This window comes from Simochromis diagramma, unplaced genomic scaffold (genome assembly GCF_900408965.1).
Source record: "Simochromis diagramma unplaced genomic scaffold, fSimDia1.1 OVJJ01000602.1, whole genome shotgun sequence".
Classification (NCBI taxonomy): domain Eukaryota; kingdom Metazoa; phylum Chordata; class Actinopteri; order Cichliformes; family Cichlidae; genus Simochromis; species Simochromis diagramma.
Genome location: NW_024387040.1, coordinates 7,965,906 through 7,989,728, shown reverse-complemented (window position 1 = coordinate 7,989,728; position 23,823 = coordinate 7,965,906). Strand labels below are relative to the sequence as shown.

At 41.4% G+C, this 23,823-nt stretch overlaps 1 protein-coding gene across 3 annotated transcripts in view; it reads right to left on the bottom strand.

The window, feature by feature from the left end:
* The window catches only part of plxdc2b (plexin domain containing 2b), a 112,419-nt gene that overhangs the window by 27,026 nt on the left and 61,570 nt on the right, over positions 1-23,823 (bottom strand). For all 3 annotated transcript variants that reach the window (XM_040043813.1, XM_040043814.1, XM_040043816.1), the window contains 4 exons: positions 21,230-21,299; positions 8,486-8,608; positions 3,848-3,966; positions 1,648-1,747 (listed from right to left, as the gene is read on the bottom strand). In XM_040043813.1, coding sequence (XP_039899747.1) covers positions 1,648-1,747; positions 3,848-3,966; positions 8,486-8,608; positions 21,230-21,299 — 412 coding nt within the window. The remainder of the gene's footprint in view (positions 1-1,647; positions 1,748-3,847; positions 3,967-8,485; positions 8,609-21,229; positions 21,300-23,823) is intronic.

Sequence of the window (23,823 nt, the reverse complement as noted above, 5' to 3'; positions counted from 1 at the left end):
TTTATCAAAATTTAAGCTGTGTCTTTATGAATCTAACAATATTTCTTTTTTGTTTTGGTCAAAATCTAAAGTACAGCAGCAGAAATGTGTGTTTGTCTCCTTTCTGCTAGGAAAGTTTTTAAAAATGTTTTTTATTTACAACCCATTTGCAGGATTTAGGTTTCAAAACAAAATATAAAGTGAGGAATGAATTTAATGATAGATGATAAAATCTGTCAGGGATAGCTGTGGTTTAGTTTATTGCTTGAAATAGGATTTGGTTCTGTCTTTGTCCTTTAATGTTTGGAAACTCGTGACGAATTTCAAGTAGTAGAGCTACATATGATCCGTGCAACGACAGCTTTGTATGATTTAAATATGGGCAAGAAAAACATACGTCTGTGTCGAAAAGAAGTACAGTTTCCTCATTTTGATGCCACCACCGAAACTGTTTTAGGATTCTGGTTTTCCTGATAGAAATGAAGTATCTGCCATAAAGACAAGAACACACACTCCTCTGAGACACGAGTTATGTTCGGCACAACACCTCAGTCTCAATATGCTTCCATTCAAGATTTCATCACTCCACAGCCCAGCAGTTGCACACATTGGTTTCATCATGCTGTGTCAGAGGCATCAAAGACAGTTTGGTTTATAAAGTCTAGGAGGACTGTGCTAACTGGTTTGATATTCAAATCTCTCAGTGCCAACCGCAGCCTTCTGCAAAGAGATCCTCTATGAAAGACCCTGGGACATGCCAGAAAACAAAGTTGGAAACTCTTACCATGCCAAGAGGATGTGTTTTTTTGTGAGACTTATTTTACTCAAACTAAACTTACAAAACAACCACTCTCACTAAATACTGCGGAGAACTTAAAGCTGCCACTGAAAGGATGAAAAAAGCCCCGAGATATTAACTTTGACAAATAAACGCTATCCAAGTTTCACAGATGTAATCACAACACCATTTAAATTACTGAATAAATCACCTTTGACAACTCATTATTGCAGCAGACTTTGAATCGGAGCCGGTGAGAGCGAGAGAGTCTGACTCTGAATGAAAAGGTTTGAAGTGTTTCTCCTGCATTTGCTTTAAATGTAATGGGCTTAAATTACAGTAACTGGAAATAAAAAGAAAGAAAGAAACAGGCAGATGTGGAGCTGTGCCCACTGAGGCTGAAGAGCAGTGGGGAGAAAAGGTGGTGACAAGCTGGAGCTAAAGCCAAACGGACGAGGCTGAACTGAGAGCTGTGAAAGTTAAACTCTTATTACACTAACTGAAATGTAACCTTTGGCTAAGTTCCTGTTTTTATTTGCAGTTTTATTTATGCTTTGTAGTTTGTTTTTCTCACTTTTCCTCATGAACGACTTTGAGTACTAAGAAAAAGAGGCTTTAAAAGAAATAAAGAGCTATAATGAGCTGCTACAAAAACCCTGAAATCTGATATAATAGCATTTCGCTTGCCACAGATGCTACACAGACATTGATCCAGTCCTGAATTGTTTTTTTATACCTCTACGTAGCTCATGAGCTAGTCAGAATCCCATTTTTCAGAGCCACTCTACAATGTGAACTTCAAACATGGCACAAAGACAGCATGTGGATTTATCCAGATATTTTAATATGCACAAGAAATTTTAGGGCATTGAATTGATTTTGAGACTCACTGGGTATCTGCTGGATCTTGTGGACCAACACAAAGGCGTCAGACAGGCCAACTTTCACCGGGTGATTGACAGAGCTGATCTGTGACACCTCAACGGGGATCTGAAATAGAAAAAGGGAAATCATTACCATGACCACGAAGATCAGTCTGAGACAGGCTGAGAAATGCAAACAGGCCACAGCAGTGTAGAAGTGCTGACAATCTCCTTTAGGAATCTGCTGAGGCAACATGCTACTTCAATAAGCATATGGCTATCTTTGGAGCATAGAATAAACATTTCAGGCACAGATGGGACAGAAATGAGCAACAGCTTTGTGAAGACTTACAAATAGAAAAACAGAAGTCTATATAAGGTAAAATGTAGTATTTTGATCGTACACACTAATTCAGAAAAGCAGCTAAACGCAACAAAAGTTTGTATGGAGGAGGAATTTAAAGTGACATAAAGTACATAGTAGCTCAGCTGTACTCAACATTAACTCGTAATCATAGAGGTTATGTGCACACAGATCACGACTAATAGTCACACTGCTCTTTTCAGACCCATAATAATGCCAGCCTAATGTGAAACAACAGGAGAAAAAAGTTCAGCAGCCTTCAGATCAGATCCTCTAATAGATAAAAATAACAAATTACATAAGCGAGCTCGAGCATAAAAGAAGCAGCACCGCTGTTATAACCACTGCAATTATCTTATCATGGCTTAGGAAATTTCACACTCCAACAGCGGGCTCTTCAGGTTTTTCATGACCTTTCTTTTCTCTCTCTTCAATTAGGTTGTTTTTCAAGACATTTTTGAAATGTGGATATTAACGGACACGGTTAGGGCGCGCAGTGACCCAGAGTTTGTAACATTAGTGGAGATTATGCCAAAACCTAATCAAGCATATGGAAAAAGCTGGTAAGGCGTTAACTGGTTTTTTTCTTGAGAAGCTGCCATTAAACTTGAGAAACTCGTTTTGTCGGTCACTTTGGCATCGCTCCTTTAGTCAAAACACATCAACACTGGGTATTTGTTCACTGAACTAAAACAACAGGGCAGGGCCAAATGTTAGAAATGAGTAATACTGTTAAAAGAAACATCAGGGAAACAGATTGTGTGTGTTTACGGTTTTAAGGAGACCTTTTGTGGCCACTATCAGATCATTAGTTTTATTCTTAGACTCTACAACAGGCTTTGTACGATTTACAGTTCAAAATAATCTGTATCTATCTTATACTGGGACGCGGAGCAGACCTTGAGTTCATCCTCTGTCTGAAACATTTAAGCTTCTCCTTTAAGCAAACTGTCTTCTGATTGGCTGCCCCTCGTAAGCAGGAGGTTTGAATAGCAGGAGTGTGGGGCTGCTGTTATCTATGACCTCATACAAATCCAAGAGTATAAAAACATTTCACTCGCTGGGCTCACATCCTCGTATGAGGTTTGACAGCGTTTTAGTAGATAAAGGTGAATGCTTGGACATGAATTGAGCTGCGGTTTGGGGAAGGCCTTGAAGAGGACTGGCGGCGGCTCCCGGGCCTGGCAGATCCCCATGTACTAAATAGAAGTTAAGAAGTTCAAGAATTAAAAAGGGGAAGCAGGGTGGGGCATGTAAATGAGAACGAACAGCTTGTAGAACTGGGGGAACATATATAGTTGAGAACCAGGAGCGTGCTTGGAGGCGTTATCTCGTATAAGATGTATGATGAGCTTCTGCCGATTGAACATCTATAAATAGATTCATCTGAAAATATATGTGTGACAGAAAATAGGTAGAAATAGGCCACTTAAATGTAAGTAATATTATCTTTTTCTTGATGATTGTGTGTCAGTTTTTCTGAAAATAGCTACTTGAAAGTATCTGGTAAATAAAAATTGGTGTGCAATTTTGAAAAATTTAAATTTACTGGCAATTTTGTCAAGACTTTTAGTTGAAAACAAACCCCAAAAAAGTACAAAAAACCATTAGCAGAATGGTAAGAAATAACCGGCGTGATGCTATGTGTTGGAGAGAGATACATTAAGTGGAAAAGAGAACTTAAATTCAGGGACTGGTCCAAGTAGGGGGTGTAATGAAAACCGAATGCTATTTTTTTAATGTTTAGTTCTGACTCTAGAAACAGTGAGGTAAACCACTATCTGACGATGCTGTCAGAAAAAGAAACAAACAGAAATGAGCGCGGTAAGAAGCCGAGCTTTTGTGAGATCTCGCTGTCCCCACCTCTTTGTAGGCGAAGACGATCCTACCAGTCTTGTGCAATGTGGCCTGGAAGGTGAAACTTCCCAGGCTGTAGTTGTCCTGCAGGTGGACGTGGTCCCACTGCACAACCAGAGCAGTTCCTTAAAGGAGAAAGAAGAGAGAAAAGAAAGAGTGAAAACATTTTCACAGCTTTTGCTAAACAGCATCGGCTAGATTAAAGTGGAACACAGTACCAGTGAATGTAACTGTCTGCATATAGCATGTACTTGTTTTACTCTGTTGCTTTCTCAGATCTAGCGTGAAATGAACTGCTGACTGAGCAAAGACTGAGAATAGAAAAGACATCATTGCAATGTCGGTTTGTGTAAAGAGATATGAGTTTGAGGCATTTTTTCCTGGAATCATCTCCCCCCGGGGTTTCTGTGAGGTGACTGACACTGAAGCGGTGATGTTGAAAAGCTTCGCTGGAGAAAAAAGAAACGGCAACGATACTGAAGCTTTTGACAGAACCAAATGAAGGCGTGCCCGTTACTGTGACAGACAGTGTGAGTCGGGCAGTTTTCACCAGAATGAGAGTTTTTCATAAATGACTCTTTCCTAAAGTTACAGAATGAAAGCTGCCAACTGAAAAGGCTCAGAGCAATCGCCAACGTGTAGTAGTACAGAAAAATGAGATGGAAGCAGTGAAGTAGCAACGACAAGACTACTGAACTGATCCAGGTGCAGCTTTTAATGTATAAACACTGGTGAACATCATTGACACCTCTACCAGGTAAACAGAATGCATAGCGTTTGAATAAATGCATAAACAAGGGAACATATATTACACTATAACTTAATTCTGTAACTTCAAATCTTACAAAAGCTGCCAGACAGGACAAGCTTCTTTCCTTCCCACTGTCGACAAAGTGCTGGTTCATAGGGGGTCACCTGACTGGTGGGGTTTTCTCTGTATCAGTGTAGGGTCTTTACCTTACAGTATGAAGCGCCGTGAGACAATTGAATTGAAGTGAACTGAAGTTCATTACCAGGAGCCACCACCATGATGCATCGGTTTCATTCGGGGAAGTACTAAATTAGCACCAGACTCACAGCTCTGCCCTCCAGAGAACCAGCCTTGCATTACTTTTAACACTATTTTAATTTACTGTGGACTTTGGAGAACCCGCTGATGTGAAAGCCATTCGTCCCCTCAGAGTTAGTCATTTGGCTTGATGCCAGGGCAATAAAGGTTTGTTAATGCGACCAATCAATTTTTCCGTCACACAGAGAGAGCAAGTCCATCCAAAGTAAAGGCGAGCTTTAGCTTCCCTGCTGGCAGTTGGTGACTGGTCGGAAAGGAAACCCCATCATAAATCACATGTGGTTTACTGCATGGCCTCTGGCACTGGACATGGATGCGTCTTGTGTTAAAGGAAGGGGAGGGGGGTTAGACAACAACATGTGACTAATATTTTAACAACCTCGAGGAGAAAGGCATTAAATATACAGTAAGAAGCCAGTGCACTAAATTGCTATTAACTTTTGGCACAGCGGGATTACTCAGTCAGCACGAGTTACGCTTAATATAAGTCTGCTTAAAATGCATTGAGTTCAGGAGGGGAGGCTGACGTGCTATCTGGGGCTGCCTTTCTAAAAATATAGAGTGTGTGAGGAGGTGTGGAGGGAGTACACACTGGCCTTGTTTCCATTTTCAGTTACAAGTTTAACCCGCTGTATGAACAAAGAAGCAAAAAAAGAAACAAATCCAGTCTGTAACACCAGAACGATTAGGTCATTTTTTGGCTTAGGGAAAAAAAAATGAATACATCTGAGGAGTGATGCACAGATGTTCAACAGATGTTGTCAGGAATGCAATGGCAGAATAACAAGACAGTCAAGATGACAGAATTATTGAAGGTAAACATGTGAAGAAGCAATTTCCAGATTCTACTATCCAGTTAAAAACATTTTATATGCACTTTTGTTTCCATAAAGCAACATAAACTGGCCATATCACAAATTTGATGCAATCTGCCTTAGTTTGCTACAAGTACGAGTAACCCGAACTCCAGCTCAGATGGAAGCCATGCCGCAGAGAAGCTTCTTGGTATCTGATAAAACCAGAAAACCTTGATGAAGATCTCCACTTAAGCAGTTTATCTAGACTGTAATACACTCTTTAGCTTATCCAGTGAGATAATATCAATAAAGACTTCACCAGGCGATGTCACTCAGGGCCACTTCATTATCCATATGTTGATGCTCTCTCAGCTGCAGCTCACCGAGTGTTTGCCTCATCTGTCTGTCAGCGTATTGATGAGAAAACCCACGCGGACTCTTCTATAACAGCGAGTGTAGTCTGACGTGCTTCCCGGAGCGTTACAGCATTGCAACACTCACATTTGCTGGATTTAGGATGTTTTGAATGGACAAAGACGTTAATCTGATCAATAAGAGGAAATGCTACGGGACTGCACTAATTGTGAGTGACAGATGTGTGTATTCTTGGACATGTTGCTATTCTAGATATACTTTTTCAAGACTGGACAGCCATATCAACCACCTGAAACATGAGAAGCGTAAGGGAGTCATTCAGGATTAGACTATTAAAAAAAACAGCAACAGGAATGTAAAATATTTAACAATATATGTCAGGGTGGTGTATTTGGTGACTCTGATCCTGGGTTGGTACTATTGTTCCTTTTTTAATATAATAAAAAATGTAATAATTGAACAGCAGCTGACGGTGCTGTGAAGTTAATCACTGAACGGTGGATTAATACGTGCCCGTCTGTTGCATCAATCAGCCTTATTTTTATCACAGTGATGTCATTGTGGTCCCGCCGGACACAAGAGTCAGCTGAGGTGCAGAAACATTAAACTCCTCTGTAAATAAACTTCAGCTCTTCAGTTTCACAGTCCTATCACATGCGTTCTTTATTTAGCAGATTTCAATTAACAACATCAAGTGAAAGTTGTGAAACTTGAACATTTGACAGCAAAGTTTTCACACACCCTCCACAGTCTAGTTTGTGTGGAACAAACAATATGGTTCTGCGGCGAACGCCTCATCAAGCAGCTTCAAAACTTGTTTTTATCATTTTTTAATGGAGGCGCTGCCTCCTCCACAGCACGGCAGACCGTGCAGTTCTTATGTTGTATTGGCAGGACATTGACTGATGGACGCAGCGCTGAGAAGCAGGCAGGCTGAGAATCGATTGGCTGCCAGTTTGGTTAAAGTCTGATGAGCTCCACTGCAGAAGGTCACACAGTTGGTCAGTCACACTGCTGCACACGGATCACAGAGCAGTGACAGACAGGACGGATAACAACCATCACAGATAGCAAAGAAAAGATACGGAGGAAGGGCGATGTTTTAGTTTAAAGGCAGTAAGCAGAATTTAAGGAGGTCTTAAGAAGATCTTGGAGGATTCTGTGAAACACTGTTAGCCATAAAATCTATTCTTTAACTTTAAGATTACCTGGCTTTATATAATAAATACTTTTTTTTTGGAAGCAGACATAAATACATATTGCAGTGTTGTAAGCAATTTGTATTTTGATATATACAATGCAATAAAATGTCTTGAGGGATAAAACAACAGTAATATATTTCTGGGTCATTTTCATCAAATGAAAGCCTTGATAAAGCAAGGTACTTTTTATATATGAGCAAAACTCTTACACAGGCTACAGGCTATAGAGAAACTATAAAGTCTCGTGTTAAAATGCACAACCTTATAGTAGAAATAACCATGTTTACAGTATAATATATAGTTTTAGTGTCTGAAGCTAATTCTGTGTTCATAATATATGCATTGGAATTATTTTCAAAATAGCTCATGCCTTTAATTGACTTTTCTGCATGTATGCTTTGCTTCTGTTGTTTACTCCTTAAAATTAGGATGCTAATAATTATCACAGTGAACTATGGGTGCTACTCGCTAACCAAGCTAGCTAGCCAGTGCTAACTTATGCTGATAACTCATTAGTTATACTTTCTTGTCTAGATGTGGTGATGCTTTTAAAAAAATAAAATAAAATAAAAAATGAGATGAGGCCACTTTAAAAAAGTAGACCATGAGTTTTGTTTAGTTGGATGTCAATTAAATGAAACCCATGGGCTAATATTCGCCTACAATATTAACCACCCTGATATGGTAAGGTAAAGACCAACCATATTAGAAGGAGAACCTTAGCAACAACACCACCCTCTGTGAACAAGCACGTGACGACATTGGTAACCAGCTGAATCGAGCCAGAACAGACAAAGAGACAACATGTCTGTGTTGGAGACAAGTTATGCTCACTCGCTCAGAATGACTCAGATGAATTGCAATGTGTTGGCAACTCATAAACTGGTTTGCAGTTATTTACAAATTTTCACAAATCTCTCTGAGAGTGATCGAGGTCGGTCTAAATTGGACTTCAGTTGTCTGTAGACAGGTTGATCACCTTCCCATCAAAAGTGGTTATCAAGGTGTAGAAGATGTTGCAAACTCAACCTCAGCAAAATGAACCACAGATTTGGCTGCAGGAAACTTAAAGCAAACCCGCTGTTTCTTCACAAATTAGCTCACTGAAATGCTTTTTTGTGCCACATTTATTTTGTAGTGCATGGGAAGGAGTACACAAGTGTTACACAATCGTGCAGAACTAAGATGCTAGTGCTGTTACCGTTGTCAGAGTAGATGACGGTAGAGTTTCTGGAGAGACTTGGGTCAAAGTTAGCCATTAGCGGAGCAATGTACTGTGTAGCTGTTAGCATCCGGTGGACCACGTCACCAGTGTAGATGAACCCTGAAGGAGAAAAAGGACAGAAGACCACATATTACTCTTTGTTGAACTCTAAATTCAAATTCTGACTTCTAATTTAACACTTAAATTATGACTATGTGAAGTGTCACTTATAATGCAGATATCCTTCTTGTCTCCCCCATTTCTACCTTTCCTCCCTTAATAAAGCTGTAATCTGATACACTGTCTACCCAGGAGACAACATCGCTGCCCTTCACTCCACAGTTAACAGCTTCTCATTAACAGACAACCATCTCTTGTCTCAGTCTATGGGCTTGCGCTCTAGGTACCTTCACCAAGGAATAGCGATTAATTAGCCCTAATATCTTTTATCAAAAAAACAGAAGGGCAAATCAGAATGACTTTAAGGGAGGATATGCTCCTGTTCCTCCACTGCTGCACTTTCTCCTCTCTTGTCATTATCAATCATGAATGCTAATGAAGAGTCGATGACAACGAAAAAGGGGTTTTGTTAACTTTTCCTCAACAAGGCACAAATAGATTGCTCTATAGAGGGAAAGACGGGGAGACAGAGACGTGCCCAGGCAACACAAGCTAGAGCTGGATCATTCAACAGCCCATAAACGTGGTTATTAATGGACTCCAGGAAAAGGGGGAAAACGCTCACTATTCATCACAAGGGAGCAGTCTTTGCATAAAGAATTTGCACTTATGACAACAGAATCAAACTTCATCTTAATTTACCTGCTGACAACAATGTTTAGCAAAGTCAGCTTCTATTTCAAGATTTATTCAAGGTAAAAGCTTTTGTTCTCACTCTGACTTTGCCTGGATTGCAAAAATAGAAAAAATAAAGCAATAAAAAGGATCCCACTCACGGCCTTAGATATCATCTTTTACTCATTACAAAAGGAAAACCTGGCATTTGGGTGAAACTGTGTTACATATCCAAAGTAGTTCACCTTTGAAGAACAGTTTGAAGAATGAATAATAAACGTACAGTGACAGTATCTTCAGATAACTACATGCTTTAAGCAGCTACTTGTCAAATGATTCTTCTTCTTCACTTCAAGGTATTTATGTTTTTAAAACCTCATCACTTTTGCCCTGTTAAAGACTGAGAAACTAAATTTTCTGATTCTTCCCAATTCCCCAAGATGTTGGAAATAAGATTTGAGATTATGATTTACGCTGGCATCGTTGTGTTTCATAATTGCTGCTAATTTGTTAGCTCCACATTCATGCTGCGTATCTCCCATTCAGTAACATCCCAAAGGTGTTGAGTTGGATGCCGATCTGAGGAGACAGAGCCAGTCTGACAGTCTGTAGCATTCATTTGATGATTTTACACACACACACACACACACACACACACACACACACACACACACAAATTTCATTAGATACACCCTTTAAACCACAAATTTGTAATCACACAATCACGTTTTAACAACTCTATGCATTTAAGTATGCAGACACGACGACATGCATAATTTCAATCCGAGTGGGAGATTGGGGAATAAAGGTAATTTAAGTGACTTTGAACGTGGCATGGTTGTTGGTGCCATGTATTTCAGAAACTGCTAACCTGTTGGGATTTTTCCAAATTGTCTGAAAAGACAGAAAATATCCAGTGAGCAGCAGTTCTTTAGGTGACAATGCCTTGTTTATGTCAACGGTCAGGGCAGAATGGCCAGACTGCAGAAGAGCATCTCTAAACAAGGGCCACAGCAGAGGACCACACCAGGTGCCACTTCTGTCAGCTAAGACCAGAATATAGAGGCTACAATTTGCAAGGGCTCACCAAAAGTAGAAAAATGTTTTCTGGTCTGATGAGTCTCTATTTCTGCTGCAAAATTCAGATGCTACGATCAGAATTGGTGTAAACAGTATGAAAATGTGGCTCCATCCAACCTTGTGTCAATGTTTCAGGCTACTAGGGGTGTAATGGTGGGGGCGTATTTTTTTGGCACATTTAGGTCCCTTAATGCCAACCAGTGTAGTTTAAACACCACAGCCTACTTCAGTATTGCTGCTGCTGACCACGTCAACCACTTTATGACTGCAGTGTACCATCTTTTGACGGCTGCTTCCAGCAGGATAGCGTGCCACGTCACAAACCTCAAATGATCTCAAACTGGATTTTTGAACATGACAATGAGAAGTACTCAAATGGCTTCTACTGTCAGCAGATCTCCATCTATCCGAGCACCTTTGGGGTGTGGTGGAATTGAAGAGTCACGTCATGAATAGGGGTGCAACGATACACAAAATTCACGGTTCGGTTCGGTTCGATACTTTGGTGTCACGGTTCGATATTTTTTTGATACAAAAAAAATGTTCATGCCTTTTTAATTTGTCATTTATTAAAATTATAAATATATATTTTAACTCAAAAGTACAGTTTTTAAATTTAATGTTGCTGAAACAAAAGTAATTAAAAAAATAAATATATCTCAGGGCTCTCAAAATTTCAAAATCCCTGGTAGCCCTTCGGGCAGGGACTCTTCAGTTTTTGGTAGCCCAAAATAAATGTAAGTAGCCCGGATAAAAAAAGAGAGCAATTTTTTGATTGATGTTTTGTTTCCTTTACAATATTATACATTAAAGTATAATATTGTAAAGGAAACAAAACATCAATCAAAAAATTGTTGAAAAACAGAAGTCACGGGTAAGAGACAAGTGGAACCAAGATCTAGGCCATTTGCTTTTTGAAGTTTGCAAAGACTGCTAAATTTTGCCAGTGGTAGTTCACTCTTTGCAACATAGTACGCTGTTCTAAACAGATTTTTCAGGTTTATTTTTAGTATGTTATTTGCAATTGGTGTTTGTTCTGGGAAAGATATTGCAGACTGAGCAATAATGCATTTCTTGCATTTCTCATGGGTTCTAATGGGGGCCTTTCTTAAAATGACTGGTCCCAGTAACAAAGGCGCTTGTCGACTCAGAAATCAAGAGAAAACCAACAACACACCCGGCAGAACATTATGTTATTTACACGGGTGCACATAAGTGCGCATTCGCTGTCAAAATAAAAGACGCGCACCAGATAAGAAGTTGCAACGCGCGTTTGCGTCCATATAAAAAGCACTGTTTTTGTCCGCTAGAGTGGGATTTTCACGGCACATTCCGCACCACATCTCTGTGCGTTCATCATTTGTTTGAAGCCAGCTCACCTCCTGCAACCACTTTTCCGAGAATACGCGCTTCTTTTGTGGTTCGGACTCCTTCTGACATTTCTTTGGAGGTAGAGGAACACCAAAGTAATTGCTTAAAGGAGCTTCTTCGACATCTTTAAGAGTTTTAAACAAATGTCTGTCCTCCCCCAGAAAATCTTATGTATGCAAACACGCGTTGCAACTTCATATCTTGTGCGCGTTTTGTTTTGTTTTTTGACAGCGAATGCGCACCTGCGGACCACTTATGTGCACCTGCGGACCACTTATGTGCAGCCCCGGTTATATAGCTCGTCATATTGCTGTCACAGAAATTCTTTTGTCCATGAAACCATTAAAGCTGCACTTTCTTTTTGCCTTATAGTCTGATTTGTCATAACTTTTCCGTTTTGTGGTAAGCTTTTCTTTGGCTGTCACTTCTTCACCCTGACCTGTCTTATTTGGCTCAGCAGAACACACACATAACGGTCAGCGATTCTCTGTGCGATCAACCTCTCACATGTTTAAGCTTGCTGCAGGAGAGGTCACTTGTCATGTTTGCATAGTAAGCTAACGATTGATAAGACGATGTCAGAGGAATTGGTGGCAAATTATCATCACTCACCAATCAGTACTGTTGCTCTCTATACACAGTTCGCGCGATTGCAAAGTGAAAGCAAAAAACAAGCGCAAATTCAAACGCGATTTCAATATGTCACATATTGACAGTGGCTCACCGATGCCAATGACATGATTACCCAGCTACATTTCCGAAAGAATGCAAAAGCATTGACATATATTTTTTCTTCCTATGATAGCCCGACGGGCAGGGCAGAGATAGATTTTGGTAGCCCGACTGGAAAAATCGCTAGGCCCGGGACGTCGGGCTAGCGATTTTGCGAGCTCTGTATCTGATTGAGGAATCACTCATCTTTGGAAAAGAGAGTTTATTACAGAGAAATGGCTCTTTCCAAAATAAAAGCTATACTATACGCTTCTTCTGGGCTATATTCTCAGCAGCATATTGTAGCGGGTCAGGGCTGTTCGGGGTTCTGTTTGTACAGTTATGTTTTGTTTATGTTGCCATAGTGACGGGTGACGCCCTCTCGCTGCGACGGTGTGTCCTTCCGGGGTCAGAGGGCGCCCTGTGTGTTGTTGTTGTTGTTGCTGTGCGGTTGCCGTGCTGAGCAGTTAGCTAGCGGCAGTGTTCTTCTGCAGATGTCAATAAACGGCTGTGCTCCCTGGCTAGCTCACGGGAAGCAAGACCAAACGACACCTCCGTCTCCTCGTTGAGCTCGCCACATTGGTGTCAGAAGTGGGATGATGGTGGCACCCCATGTTCTGACCCGAGTGACTTTTCCCCCGCCGGTCGTGACCGGCCGGTGCGCCAAAAGAAGGCACCTGGACATTTGCAAAGTGAAAGCAAAAAACAAGCGCAAATTCAAACGCGATTTCAATATGTCACATATTGACAGTGGCTCACCGATGCCAATGACATAATTACCCAGCTACATTTCCGAAAGAATGCAAAAGCATTGACATATATTTTTCCTTCCTATGATAGCCCGACGGGCAGGGCAGAGATAGATTTTGGTAGCCCGACTGGAAAAATCGCTAGGCCCGGGACGTCGGGCTAGCGATTTTGCAAGCCCTGTGTTACAGGCATGGCCCTTTAAGGATGAAGCCTGATGGGAAATGTATTCGGGATGTGTGTAGCGGGACTGCCTGGTGTGTGTGTGAAGAGAGAGAGCGGAGAAGGGGAAAAAGTAACGGTTAGCTACAGAAGAGACTAAAAGAAAATAAATAAAAGGAATATAATAACTCCCTCGACAGCCAGAGTTGTGTCGGCGATGCTCGCTGTGAGTAAACTGTTTCAGCCCACTGTACGCGGTGTTCGTGCCTTAGAGAAGAAATAAAGTTCGGTGAAGCAGATTCGCCTCCTTCGATCTTTTTGCTAGCGGAGTTGACCTGTATAGTAAGCTGTTGCCGGCTACGAGTCAGTTACGGAACCTTCAAGTAACTGCCAGAGGTTTCCTTACTACGGTTCGGGGCCGCGGATCTGGCGCGGTAACACCTGTATCTGATTGAGGAATCACTCATCTTTGGAAAAGAGAGTTTATTACAGAGAAATGGCTCTTTCCAAAATAAAAGCTATACTATACGCTTCTTCTGGGCTATATTCTCAGCAGCATATTGTAGCGGGTCAGGGCTTTTCGGGGTTCTGTTTGTACAGTTATGTTTTGTTTATGTTGCCATAGTGACGGGTGACGCCCTCTCGCTGCGACGGTGTGTCCTTCCGGGGTCAGAGGGCGCCCTGTGTGTTGTTGTTGCTGTGCGGTTGCCGTGCTGTGCAGTTAGCTAGCGGCAGTGTTCTTCTGCAGATGTCAATAAACGGCTGTGCTCCCTGGCTAGCTCACGAGAAGCAAGACCAAACGACACCTCCGTCTCCTCGTTGTCTGAGCTCGCCACAATATTAAACATATCAGGTCCCCATAAGGAGAATCATGTGCTAACGGCTGTCTAAATGACTCGGGTAAAGTTTGTAGCATGCATGCTTGTTGTTTTTGTCTGCTTCCACTTGTCTTTGCACCTGGATGATGTCGGCGTAAATGTGCAGTCATATTCGTTGTGTTCCCACTAGTGCTGTCAGCGTTAATCTCGTTGAAATGACGTTAACGCCACAAAACGGCAAATCTCCATTAACGAGCTACCCCTGCATGGGGCTAGACGGCCAACACCTTAACGAGCTAACTGCGCTAACACACTAGTTCCCACCCATGTAATTGAGCATTGCGTGGCACATCCAACATACTGTTTTACTTTAGTCCATGACGCGCTTACCTTCAGGGTCATACGTCACATGAAAACCAAAATAATTCCAAATGCCAGATCTGAATGAGGGTGGGGGAGGTTCAATTTGCCATGTTGCAAGGAGATAATAATAATAAAGGATTGGATTTATATAGCGCTTTTCAAGGCACCCAAAGCGCTTTACAATACCACTATTCATTCACTCTCACATTCACACACTGGTGGAGGCAGCTACAGTTGTAGCCACAGCTGCCCTGGGGCAGACTGACAGAGGCGAGGCTGCCATATCGCGCCATCGGCCCCTCTGGCCAACACCAGTAGGCAGTAGGGTAAAGTGTCTTGCCCAAGGACACAACGACCAGGACAGAGAGCCCAGGGATCGAATCGGCGACCTTCCAGTTACAGATGCGCTTCCCAACCCCCTGAGCCACGGTCGCCCCAGAAGAGCTTAACTTCTGTCTCGCTAGCTTGCCCTGCGCTCTTCCTTCTGACGATGCTGTCTGTGTTGAACGCTCAGTGGATCTGCGCTCGACAGTGCAGCCTAGGCGGAGTAGTCGAACGCAGATTCACTGAGCGCTCAACACAGACAGCATCGTCAGAAGGAAAGTTGATAAAATAAATTACAAATTTTGTATTGTTCGATACATATGCGTACCGAACCGAAAGCACTGTATCGAACGGTTCAATATCGATACGAGTATCGTTGCACCCCTAGTCATGAATGTAGTCAACAAATCTGCAGCAAATTGTTGAATGTGTCCTAAGAACAATATATAAAAGTATGAAGCCAGCATGTTACTAACTTTGCACAAACACTGGAAACAGGCAGTCTGTGTAAATTATTTAATTAATGAAAGCAGCGAAGAGAAGCAATGCCTCAAGACATGGCATAATACTGTGATAGGCCAACAGGTTTCATTTCACAGTCAGTTGCTATTTTCAAAGCAACTTTGGTGTTCAAAGTATTTAAGCAACAGTACATTGACACAAAGTCACTGCTTTTCAAGCTAGATAGCTGTGTCCTGATTGTACATATACATAAGTCTACTGGAGATGAAGATGGAAGTGTTAAACAGTCAAAACTAGACATTTACATACAGCCATGTGTATCCTTAAAAAAAAATCTAAATCAGAAATCTTAACATAACCCTAACACCGTAAATCACATGCTGTACATGAAAACATCTGGTCCTCACTTGATTTTAGGACAGCCGGTCTTTTAGTTATGCGGTGCTTCACAGTAAAATCACTCAACAGTTCAGAATACGAATTTAATCTCTTTCTTTTCTTCTCAGGTTCAAGAGATATACTGTATATAAGGTGGCTGCCTAAGGCATATAGGCATAAAAAACTCTGCTGAGAAACAATTTTTGGGAAAAATGTCATTGAGGCCAGAGTATAAAACCTCATTTCATGTCACCGTATGTCTGATATGGTGGGCGTGCTATAAAACACATCTATCACTGTGGAAATCACAGGCAGAGCATACTATGAGGGGAATCAATCTTTCCCCAAAGATCTCCATGCTCAGAATTTCCTCCGTATAAAGTGCTGTCAGCACTGAAAGCAGGAGACAAGAAATATGGATCTGACTATATTTCTTGTGTAAAGTCTTGAATGCAGAGTGAACTTAGAGTGAATAAAGCAGTCCTTTTGACTCACTGAAGGACTGCTTATATATGTATATATAAATTCCCCTCTCACCCCTGCGGGCGGTCTTTATCCTTCAAGCTTGGGTCCTCTACCAGAGGCCTGGGAGCTTAAGGGTCCTGCACTGTTTTTTGCAATTACTAGAGCTACGCTCTTCTGGACAGAGATCTCCGATGTTATTCCTGGGATCTGCTGGAGCCGCTCGCCTAGCTGGGGAGTCACTGCAACTAGCGCTCCGATTACCACTGGGACCACTGTTACCTTTACTCTTCACATCTTCTCAGGTTCTTCTCTGAGCCCTTGGTATTTCACCAGCTTCTTGTGTTCCTTCTTCCTGATGTTGCTCTCATTTGATATCGTTATCCTCCCCTGCTTGTTCACCACTACTATGTCCGGTTGGTTAGCCATCACCAGTTTCTGTCTGTACCTGAAAGACCCTAGGGACCATGTCCCATCTTGACCTCGAGATTTCAAGGCCACACTTGACTTAGATGTTCCTGTATACTATGCCGGCCACTTGGTTATGGCATTCAATGTTTCCCCAGCCTGCAAGCATCTTGCCATCTGCAGTTATGTACTGGATTGCATCTGTACACAGCCTGCACCTGGGATCTTGCCTTGTGTGGTAGACCCTGCCTCTATAGATCTTGTCCTCAGAGCTTGTTTCTGTGCTGCCATGATTAGTGCCTCTGCGCTTTCTTTCAGTCCAGCATTGTCCAGCCACTGGTAGGATTTCTAGACAAGGTGCTTCCTTGTCTTGATGTCAATGGCTTCTATCTCCTTCTTTGGCCAGCTTATTATCCCAGCATGGTATCTGATCACTGGCAGGGCACAGGTGTTGATTACCCTGATCTTGGTTTTTCCATTCAGCTCACTCCTCAGGACTTGCCTTACCCTCTGCAGGTATTTGGTGGTTGCAACTTTCCTGGTGGCTTCTTTGTGGTTCCCATTTGCCTGTGGGATTCCCAAGGCACTTGTGCCCCACTCATGTATTGAGCCTTATGTCTTGTCATCCTAGCTGCTATGATGCCTGACAGGTAGGTACTTCAGAGGGTATTTCCTTGAAGTTTGATGCCAGGGACAATTTTAAAGAAGTATTTCATTAGGATAAGAAAGGATACAAGTTGTGCTTGAGAAAATAAGCAGTATGAAAAACAACTAGCTGAATACTTCAAGCAATTCAGTTCAGTCCTCTAGAAGTAGAAATGGCATGGGGTTTGTGACTGTTTCACATTGTGTAGCCAAATAATCATTAGACTTAATAATTTAACTCAATAATTTGAATCTTTTAATATAAAACTATAGAAGGGACAAGGGCATTAGCCACATATGCAACATATGCAAGGGCACCATTATTGCTGAGGAAGTCAAGACAAAGGAACTGAACAGTGAGTCTGCAAATTTTTCAAAATAAAAGACACTGCAGAGGAGTGAACAAATCTGCATTACAGAAACAAACCTGACACCCATCATTCTACCTAAGCCTGTGCTTGTAGCTCACCTTCTGCCTCTGGGCTCCACTTTCAACCCTTAAAAGCTAAAGAAATAAAGAAATAAAAAAAATACCCAACCAAATACACACTTCTCTGAAAACATAAAGCCCAGGGTTGAAATGTTTTATTTCTTAGCCTTGATGCCTTTGCTTTCTACCACCAGCAACCCCCTGAATACATAATCCCACTTATTTGACAGTCTAAAGAAAATCAGACAGCCTCTCAATACACTAAAGAGGTGAGAGCTGCGGGGCGCTCAATAGAGAGGCAATTCATTCATTATGGCCGTCACTTACAGCAGTAGGAGACTGGACAGAACAGGAGGCATACACGAGGGAACAACAGAGAAATAGAAGTAATGGAAAGAGGGAGCGTTCAGAAAGGAGGGACAGCGGAAGACACTTCTTTATTTCAGGAGCTGTGTCTGTGTGTGCTGCTGTCCAAAAACATGAGCAGGAATTAGCAGTCCCACCAGGTCAAAGCTTCACTTTACTGACGTTGTGTTTAGACAATCTTTGTTCCTTCGTACTGAGCTGTCTTTAATTTACAGGATTTTTCTCTTCATCACAGCTCAGTTCTGAGCCAAGAAGAGGATTCACACAGAGATTTGATAAGAAAAAAATTAGGGAGGGAGTGGGTGTCACAGGACAGCTGTGTGGTAGGAAGGCTAAGGATCGAAGGAGACAGTGTAAACTCAAATTTATAAAATAAACAAAGTCCAAAAACTAAACTAAACACTAAAAACGAAATACTGGTAACCACAGAGCCAGGGACACGCAGCACTGGCGGATAACATGACAAAGGGCAAGAAGAGACTCAGACAATTTCTAAACAAGGTACTGAGGCTAAGGGAAACTGGTGGGAGACACTAACACAAAGACGAGACTGAAGGAACAGTATAACATTGCTCTCATATAGTACATTTTTACATAGTGTGGCAGTCTGATGCACAGAGTGATTTTCTTAAAACAACACAAAACAGAGCAGTGCTGTTAGTCCAGATCGAGGGGCGACTCTTTCTAATGAAAATCTTGCTGTTTGTTGTCTTCCTCATGTCTTCTTCTAATAACATTTCATATGAGCTTTTGTTCCCAAGAGTTTAAGTACCTCACACCTCACGAATGTTATGCATTTGGCACCTTAAACATTAATGACTGCAAAACATGAAAAAAAAACCAAGCTGATTCATGCAGTTGTCCTGTGTTTCCTGTAAGCCGATGCATGCATTCTTCCTCTAACAAGTGACAGACCAACCACTGAAATCAGTGCACAGCTGGATAACTGTCCACACAGCTGGCAGCGGTCAGATCATATTTCATCACTTATATTCACACTCAGCCTCTCTACTCTGGCTCTCAGCTGACTGCAGTATGTTGTAAGCAGAATTATTCAAATGTGCATGCGTCACTTTTTTCTTTTAGTTTACTTTGAAGAAAAGTAGAAAAGTCTTAATTCTATTATTAATATTTGTATTCATTATTTTTATTCATTGTTAAAGACATTCCTTGAACCTGTTTCCACTATAAATTGACGTCCTTGTGTATTAGTATCTACAGTAATCTGCCTTATTTCATTTTAAAACAGCCACCATTACTTTTCCAGAAAGTTAAAACATCAATGGGAACCTACTCGGTTAATTTCTCACTCTGTACTTTAATGTTGGCTCTCTGTAGTTTAGAATAATCTTTATGTGTATTATACTGGGCCTTTGTCCAGTGCCTCAGTTCACCAGAACTGTCTCTGTTGACGCCAACCTCCCTTTAAGCCACCTTTCTTTTGATTGGATGCCCCTCGCTAACAGAATGTGCATGAAGCTTCTGTGCTCACAGCCTGAGCTGTTCAACTGATGTGAACAAAATAGGGATATCTGCTCTCACTGACATCATATAAAGCAAATATTACAACAAAAAGTCTAAAACAGGGTGTTTTTACTTGAAGCCTCAGGCTTCTGGCTTACTGGGATATGCTAACCTCATTATTTGAAACTTTGGCCATGTTTAACATGAGAGTCCATCAATGTAGGTAGTTTAAAGAGGAAATGCACCTTAAGTTCTTAGAATGAGGCCTTTTTGATGTTTAAATCTACAGTCACTGTATCAAAAAAGTTGAAAAGTACACTTGGACCTTAGATGTGTATTCAGGATACATGCCAACCCAGTCTTGGTGCCTGGATCATTAATGTGTTTGAGGATTGGCTGCTTTACTGTTTGGAAAGTAATGAAATCCGAATGCAACTCCGCTGCCGTTTTGTCACCCTCTGTTAAGAAATTATCTTTTCCAGCAGAGTTTTTCCGCGTAGGAAGCAAGAAAGAAAAATATCTGCTTAAGTAAAAAGTGTGACCTGCTGACAGAAATGAAGGCAGGCTGCAAAGATGTTACAGTGGTGAGAGGAGGGCGAGCTGACTGATAGGTCCTGAAATGGAGGGATATGAGGAGGGTGTCTCGGAAACAAAGTCCCCGAGGCCTGTGAGAGGCAGATAGCTGCCTCCTCCTCCTCTTCTTCGCGGCCTTGTCCCTCCATCTCTGTCTGGAGAAATGCAAATTCCTGTTATCTCTTTCGGGCTAGTAGCGCCTCTGCCCATCCGTTCCTCCTCACCATCATCCAGAACGTCTCTAAAGCCCGCTGAACTTTCCCCAGCGATCGAGGATCAAGTGGGGACACGAGACAGTGACGAGAATGAAGATAAGAGACACAACTGATTATTTCTTTATTATTCCACCGACAGTTAAACGCTGCACAACATCTCTGAAATAGTTGAGTAAGTGCAGGGCTTTAGTCTTTGATGTGATAATAGACGGTTGGGGTGTTGCGGTTTCGCCATCAAGACTCAAGTGGAAAATTGCTTTGCACACTCTGGCAAACACGTCTGCTGCGTCATGTGTCTCGCCCCCAGATACACATCCTCTGATACCCCAACCTCTTTATCCACGTCTATCAGGGTGCGCTGGGTCAGTCGGCAGAACGACTCCTGTCTCCCATCCAAACCTACTGGTCTGGTTTCTCCTCCAGTTAAGTCTGGTGTGCAGAGTGTTGGGAGTGGTTTGTTGTTTTATCCCCTACTCTAGCAGACTATCCCACGGAGGTAAGAGCTGTAAATGTCTTGTATCAGGCTGCCTGTTTGGCTGGAAGATTGTTGTTGGTGGTTTTGTACTGTGGTTTGTGCCAGACAAGGTTTTTAAACCCTGAATCTCCCTGATTTTGTTTCCAAGAAGCATCTTTTGCAGAAATAACTCATTGTTTGGTCCCCTTTTCTGTATTTAGGGGGGAGATCTCTTTGTACAGTAGCCACACCACACCCACAGGTTCACCAAGTACTAGAAACACATTCAGACATGAACACATGCATGCACACAGACTGTGGTTTTCTTCCCCATTTCATAAATGCCTCTGTACTCCAGACTCATTTCATAAATCTCACCACATTCCCTGCTAAACCCCACAGCAATAAAAATCTGTCTGTGTACAGTATAATATACCAAGCACAGGCAGTATATCCAATAATAACACTAATAAATATGACTGAGAACAGAGGGCAAAAGCAGTGTTCACTTACCACCGGTCGCCACTGTGATTTCACGCAGGTAATGTCCGTAAAAAGGAAAATCGAAGGACAGATTAACTCTCTGTGAAAAAACAAAAACAAAAAACAGATAGATGACCTCAGTCAGGATGATAGAGCTAAGACAGGATCCAAGAAAAAGCTGTTTTGATCTTAAAAAAAACAAAGAGGATTTAGATCAGAAGGAAAATGTGAAAAACAAATACCAAAGTGCCCGGTGTGTTACATCTGCTCTACTTTACAGGGTAATCTTTATGAGAAGAAAGAAGTCCTACAAACTAAAAAAGACAAACACTGAACTCAAAGTTTTGCTGAAAAAAAAATGTTTATGTCACAGCTGAAATATACAATGTGAAGCAATGACAGTACTTTCTTAAACACTCATGGAGAAATACTTATATTCAAATTCAAATTCAAATTTTATTTGTCACACACAACCATACACAGTATGACATGGGGGTGAAATGCTTGTAGCTGTACAATGCCCGACCATTAAATGACATAAATACACCTTATCTCTGCATGTAACTATTCAGTGGCGGTCGTTTTTTACCTAGGAAAACATGAAGTCTTGAGCCACCCCTTAGTTCATTATATTCTGCTTTCAAAGAGCCAGATCTTCTTCTGAATTTATAAAGTACGATGAGCAAAGGTTGTTTCACTAAAATACAAATGCTTCCCACTTCTTTAGTTGAATCTGTCAAAAAATGCCAAATATATTATACAGTTTGGCCCCTTGTGAATAAGGCAGTGGACAAAAGTAGGGTTTACTGTTCTTCCATGTATGTTTGTACATGCTTCAATAAATCAGTGCAACTATTCCCCATTTTCCTAGCAAAATATAGAGAAATGAGGATATGGCTCGGGACTTACATGTCAGCACTGTGACTCCCAAAGTCAGAAATATGAAATATGTCTTTACCTACCCTCTGAACTGACCCATACATAAAATTCAAGGCTCACTTGAGACCACTTTTTACGTTTTACTATAAATTTCTATTAGATTGAGACAGAAAAAAAAATGGCGTGGCAGGAAAAGATCTTTTTGGTAAAACCCAAGACGCATATTACCGGTAGAAATCTCAACCCTCTAGATCAGTGTTTCCCAACCACTGTGCCACAGCGCATAGGTGTGCCATGAGAAATGATCAGGTGTGATTAGTACTCTAAGCAATCAGCCTGAGTAACGGGCAGAACAATTACATTCTCTTCCACTAGAGGGCAGTACAACTACCTGCTCTAATTAAATAGGTTGCCAACTGTGAGACAATCCAGCGCATGATAGCAATAGATACATATTTGAAAAGAGAAAGTTGTCAATCTGACCTGGGTCCTGGAGATGAAGGCCCTAGCATGAGTAGTGGTTACAAGAAAGCATAAAAGCTATACTGGGGTCAAATCGAACCAATTCTGCTATACCTGGTGCGCGGGGGAAAATGATCAATTTGTTTTTGGTGATTTTTTTGTTTGGTGATGTGCCGTGTGATCTTTCTAATGTAAAATATGTGCCGTGGCTCCTAAAGGTTGGGAAACACTGCTCTAGCATACTAGTAGGAATAATTGCATGACTAATGTGCACACGTCACCTCTCAGTGAGGTGCAATTCGGCACCTTGAAAATCTAGAGCACGGTACACCTGATGATTTCTCACGACACACGTATGTGCCGCTGCACAGTGATTAGGAAACACTGTGCTGGAGTTGGTAGTAACAGTTAGCAGAAATAGTCTATCCGGTCACTTCGTAGCGGAGGAAAGTCATGCTTTAAGTTTAACAGCTAACAATAGCTTTCCTGTGTGCTTCATCCAGACTAATTAGCTATTTCTTTTCACGCTAACTCACCATACTAAGACCTTCTAAATGGTAAAATTTGACCAGCCAAAAATCATCAACATCACTGTTACCAATGTATGTTTCATGCTAACGTTAGCATTTAGCTCAAAGCATTATCCAGCGTACCCTCATAGAGCTGCTAGCATGGCTGTAGATTCTTGAGGTCTACCATTTCTCACGGGAAATATTTAAACAACAAGCTTTTACACAGAGATGGGCTCATATTGTATTTATAAATATTTTCAAATGAACAGAGACATAATAAAATTATCTTTAAGAGACTACAGGGTAGCCAAAAATGTATCCTATAAATTATAGTTTACATTCATTGTTTTATCCCTCGGGTTAAATTCCAGACACTGCCAGTAAGTGTTATGGAGATGGACAGTCCACAGTGAACATGCTGATATTATGCATGGTCCTAGAGATTGTGCCAGAGGGAGTAATCCTGTGGCAAACCACGACGAATCTTGAAGACCATAGAGACAATCCAGAGCTTAACTTTTCTGCACTCCGGTGATGAAGCTAACCTCTGTGACTGCATTTTGTTTTACAACTTTATTAGCCAATTTCTTTGAGTAATAGCTGGCAGCCGGCACAGTTTGGAAGGAAGATCTCTGAGTATATGCAGGACTTTAACTGTCTTCATTATAAAGTCTATTTGTTTAAAACGTTAGTCTGCTGAGGTTGTGCCGCAGATCTGTTCAGCACAGATGGTTTTCCCTGCTTCTTTCGCTCCAATATGAAATCAAATTA